Below are 5,000 nucleotides of genomic sequence, written 5' to 3'. Positions count from 1 at the left end.
AGAGCTGGTTAAAAATAGACTGAGTGTAGATAATGCGAAATATCAAAGCACTTCAACTCCAGCCAAATGACGAATGAAAAGTTGCTTCAGGTAAAATAATGTTACTTTCAACAGAAACATCTTCCAGGATCCCTGAAGAAGAAAGGATCCATTTGGCACGAGCTGGTTGTTTATTTTTGTGTTTATAGCCACATAGAGCTTTGACTTTTTTTCAAAATCTGTCAGTCCATCCATTCTCTCGAGGCCCTACCATTTGGCCTGCACTTTTGCACTTTTCAGTTTGAACCAACCTTCCCCACAACATGGGCTGGACCAAAGATACGAATCTTGGTCTGAAAGAAAGAGCTGGTCTCAGGCCAGATCAACGTGAACCACCCCTCAGTTCGTATCTGGTGTGAAAACATTCTTTGGATGGTTTCGTACTTTTGTACCAACTACAACAAGTTTTGGCGGGTTATCTTCAAGTGATAAGACTATAGTGCGTCAGTGCAAAGAGAGAGTACAGAGAGAGAGTGACGGTGGCTGCTGTTAGAGCAGACAGGTGTTGGTGATCGGAGCAATGGAAAAATTAGCAGTGAAGCTGTCAAGTGGGAATAAATGTACAGCGCAGGTTTCAGTGTGTCCATGAACAATGCAACAAAACAAAATGAGCCTCGATAGCACATGGGGAGAGGAAGAGATAACTTTGTAAAGAGTCAGTAGGAAAAAACTCACAAAAATGCAGACAATTTCGGAGGACGAGAGAGAGGCGATATGAGAAGTCAGGAAAGCTGTTAACAAACCAATCAATTGCTTTTTTTACGCACACATCACGGTATAGGGCCACCAAGAAGTCTCTCTTCATGCTGCTTTTACATTTTCACACAGAACCACTGCACTGCAGCTCCAGTGTGTGATTATAGACGGCATGCCGGCATCACAGAATCGAAAGAGGCGTGACGATTTTGATGTTGAACACAATAGCACTGGCTTCTGGTGTGACATACAACATATGCGTCCACACAGTGCTTTAAATTTTATATGGCATAAAGTAGCAATAATAATCATTTACTGTCTCTGTTACATGACAGCTGATGTCATCTTCTGCTCAGAAAGTAAAGAGCTCAACAATCTCATTGTTTTCACCATTTGTTGACTTTTTCACATGCTGCCTATCTTCTTGAGCAAGCTGCTAACTGCTAACAGCTACTTTTTAAATCTCTCCCATGGGTGGTTGCACACATAATTCGTCATTAAATCATCACACCTGTCCCAACTATAGTCCCTTCCTGCCGGCTCTCCCATTTACACAGACCTCAATGTGGCGTTGTAACTCTTTCTGCTACTAGCTTAAAGGAGACAACTCTGTTCCCCCATTCTGAGATCATAGCTTTTATACAGAAGAGCAAGGCATTGTAACTGCACAAAATTTAGGCCTTGAACAGGTAGTGTGAAAGAGCTGTTCTTTGCTGTTCTTTTCGGCTGCATAATTGCTATGTGAAACCAAAACTAACTGAATCAAGTACACAATGCAACAAAAATGCAAAACTTGGTTCAGACTTGCAGGTATGAAAAGGTTCTTGCTCTCAAAGTAAGACAGACGAAAACTAGAACGCTGCCTCCTTTAAGCACAGTCATCCATCCTACCTATATTCTCCCTGTCCCTAACCCTCTCTCCCCTCCGCACCCTCAGGCATGGCTATATAACAGCATTCAATGCTAGAGCTCTCCAGAGGAAAGTGAAAGAACAGGAACATGCTCCATTATGGCATCATGGTCTGCACACACTCCCACAAAACTGTCTACAGCTCAAAACACACTCTGTAGAAACAGACACTAATGTCTAAAACATCTTATTTCACTGATAAGATAAGAAGCACACATATAAAATCATTTATAGAAACCAAAAAACACAGAGTGGAGGAGGAGGATGAATGCCTGCCAGATCTGCGAAGAAGAATCTGTTATCACATGCAACTAATTCAGTTGCTCTTTTTTTTCCAATTTTCTTCATCATCTGTCTCTTTATTCCTTTGCCTTTTTTTTCTCTTTCTCCCTTACCATCAAATTTTTTTGGCAGCGCTTTGAGTCTCAGTGTGAATGTGTATGTGTGTGTGTGTGTGTGTGTGTGTGTGTGTGTGTGTGTGTGTGTGTGTGCTCCAATGTCAGGTTTTAGATATTGTTCCCTCTATGCAAATTGAATATTTTCCAAGACCAGATTTCTTGTTGTTTTGGGGTTTTCTGTCTGAAACAGAAGGCAGCCAAAAGAACTGCAGGCTTTTTGGCTCTGTCATTACACACACACACACACACACACACACACACACACACACACAACACACACACACACACACACACACACACACACACAAAAGCACACCTCAACAATGTGCTGTAGCACTGCTTTCTCAGGTGTTGTTCTTCATGCACACACACCTCAACCAGTGTGTACAACAGCGCAGAAGAAAAGATGTGGCGATGGGGACATAAAAAAGGGACTACTGCCAAGCTAAGTGAATGGATGTCACTTTGACAAATGCACAGCGCTGAATCTTAGTCAACACTGTATTGTTTGTTGTCTCTCACTGCCTCATAAACACAAACACACATACATACACACACACACACACACACACACACACACACACAAATCCATGCCATCACAAGCATACACATTATTATGCGTACTGTGAGTGACAAACACACAGACACTGCGTGCATACACAAATATGCATTAAAAGCACACAAACACACAGGCTGATTATACATTCATAATATTGAATGGATGACAGGTCTTGAGCAGTGCAGTGGGAAACGGGGTGAATTCTAATGAGCTACCATTTACCCCGAGAGTTCTGTCGTCCATGCACTGGATACACACACACATACACGCAAAGATGTGACACATAGTAACGAATACCCGGGCTGCACACAAGCACGTTACACAGAGAGAATCGTAATTATGGCACATTGTAAAAGCATGAATCTAACATACAATCACCGTGTCAACCAAGACTATATTCAGCCCAATTTTCACTCTCTTCCATCAATGTACAGTTAACATGGTTTCATCAAAGAGCTCAGTCCTGCACAAAAAGGTGCAAAAGCTGCATTGGTGCTGTCAAGATTTGTATCTCATGTCGACACAAATCCCACACTGCTGATGTGGAAATTTTACTAAAAAGACGACTAAAATGATAGAGATTATATTATGCTTTTCCTTATTTTCTGTCGTTATGTCAGATCGTCGGATGTTCATGTTAAACCAAAATTTTAAATAACGAGGTTTGTGGAAGTAATTCCTGTTAGCAAAAACCTCAGGTTCCAGACCATTCTGAATACTTTTGTTTTTCCACTTCCGAGACAAGCTGACATCAGTTTGTGATGGATTTCTTTATTTGGTAGTGTTTACATTACACACTGCTACATGATAATGTGTAGAGAGGAAGAAAGTGACACTATACTCGATACTACCCTGAAACAGTTGCCAATAAGTGCAGACAATCTTGTGTGTGGGTGATAAAGGTGTTCCAGCACTGACAAAATGGGGAATATCATAGTGTTTTTTGAACAATAACGCATGTAAACATGTTCTAGTAGAAAGCCAAAATACAAATGAACCTTAAAATTAGCATAATAGGTCCCTTTTAAGAAATTCATTCCTGAATTGCTCTCTAAAAGAAAAGTTCTTATAAGCTGAGTTTATCTGAAAGTCAGACTCATATAAACATAAAGATAAAAAGTCTATCCATCAATCACTGCTCCATCCATCTGCACTACCCTCCATCTACCCACCTGAATTAATGCACACCACACAGCTGACCAGAGCAGAAAAGCCATTCACCAGTCATAGCTGTTGGATTGATTGAAGGCGAGCTCTTAAAATTAGAGGCGAGGCGGTACATGGCGTTGGGATACAGCAGTAACATTTTATGTGTGACGTGACTAACATGACAATCGATGAGAGGAGTAGCCACAGACTTGCTTTAAATTGCTTGTTAAACGAACAGGTTTTAAAGAGGCACTTGAATGTCCTGTTGGAAATGGCCACTAGCGAGAAAAATAGAGTTGACTGCATTTAATCTTAGTGTAAAAAAAAGTGCCTGCAAAGTGCTTTGTGTAAATGCACAACGATTGAGCTGCAAGCATACAGTTCATTAAGTGAACAATAACCACCACTGGTTGAATAGCTGCTCGCTATTCAAAACTGAAAAAAAAAACATTCACTCAGTGAGTTGCATCCCTTTCTCTAAATGTCCTTGAAATGACAAGCACAAAAAAGCAAGTTTTTTTCCTCCAATGGATTGACTTACAGGCAATTTGCCTTCAACAACAGCAGTAAAAAAGTCAACCAAAATAAAAGCAACTGCTTCTTTCTATTCATGTGGAAAAAGAAAAAAATGCGTGTTTAAAACAGTAAGAAAAATCATTCCTACCTTTTTCAGTTTGCCATTCCGCGTGCCGACAAAGGCCACAGTGTTGCCACGGTAGTCATACGCCGCCACCGAGGTCATGCCATCATCTTTGTCGATAAAGAGGGGGATGCCCTCAATGGTGCTGGTTCCACCCAGAGGCTGGTTGAAGTCCTGGCCACAGAAGTTGTCGTCTATCTGCAGCGGCTGGAGGGAAGAAGAAAATACAACAATTAAAAAAAAAGAAGCCTGACTGAAAAATCAAAATGTTCAAAATTCAATCTCAATTCTGAAGGTGTTATTTTATTGTATTTATTTTGTACTCTAATAGGAAATAAACATGAATGTAAGCAGTGAAAGACACATTCAATGGATTTGGTGTGTCAAATGTGTATTAAGACATTTGAAAATGATACAAGGTCTGTTTTATCTTGTGTACTTTTTTCTGATTCAGTACATCCACAGTGTCACAGAGAATATTTCAAAGTGTCCTTTTATTTGCGTTTTAAAGCCTTATTTTTGTTAAACAGCTCAAAGTATAGAGAGGAGAAGGACGAGGAGAAATAGGGAATGAAACATAACCAAAGATCAGATCAAGCTCAAGACATC

General features: G+C 40.4%; 1 protein-coding gene across 4 annotated transcripts in view; it reads right to left on the bottom strand.

Moving 5' to 3' along the window:
• LOC121954181 (plexin-A1-like) overlaps positions 1 to 5,000 on the bottom strand; it is a 230,490-nt gene that overhangs the window by 161,211 nt on the left and 64,279 nt on the right. For all 4 annotated transcript variants that reach the window (XM_042501521.1, XM_042501533.1, XM_042501523.1 and 1 more), the window contains exon 3: positions 4,416 to 4,598. In XM_042501521.1, the coding sequence (XP_042357455.1) occupies positions 4,416 to 4,598 (183 nt within the window). The remainder of the gene's footprint in view (positions 1 to 4,415; positions 4,599 to 5,000) is intronic.

This window comes from Plectropomus leopardus, chromosome 2, assembly GCF_008729295.1.
Source record: "Plectropomus leopardus isolate mb chromosome 2, YSFRI_Pleo_2.0, whole genome shotgun sequence".
Taxonomy (NCBI): Eukaryota; Metazoa; Chordata; class Actinopteri; order Perciformes; family Serranidae; genus Plectropomus; species Plectropomus leopardus.
The sequence above is the reverse complement of the archived record's forward strand: the minus strand, read 5'-3'. Positions and strand labels throughout refer to the sequence as shown.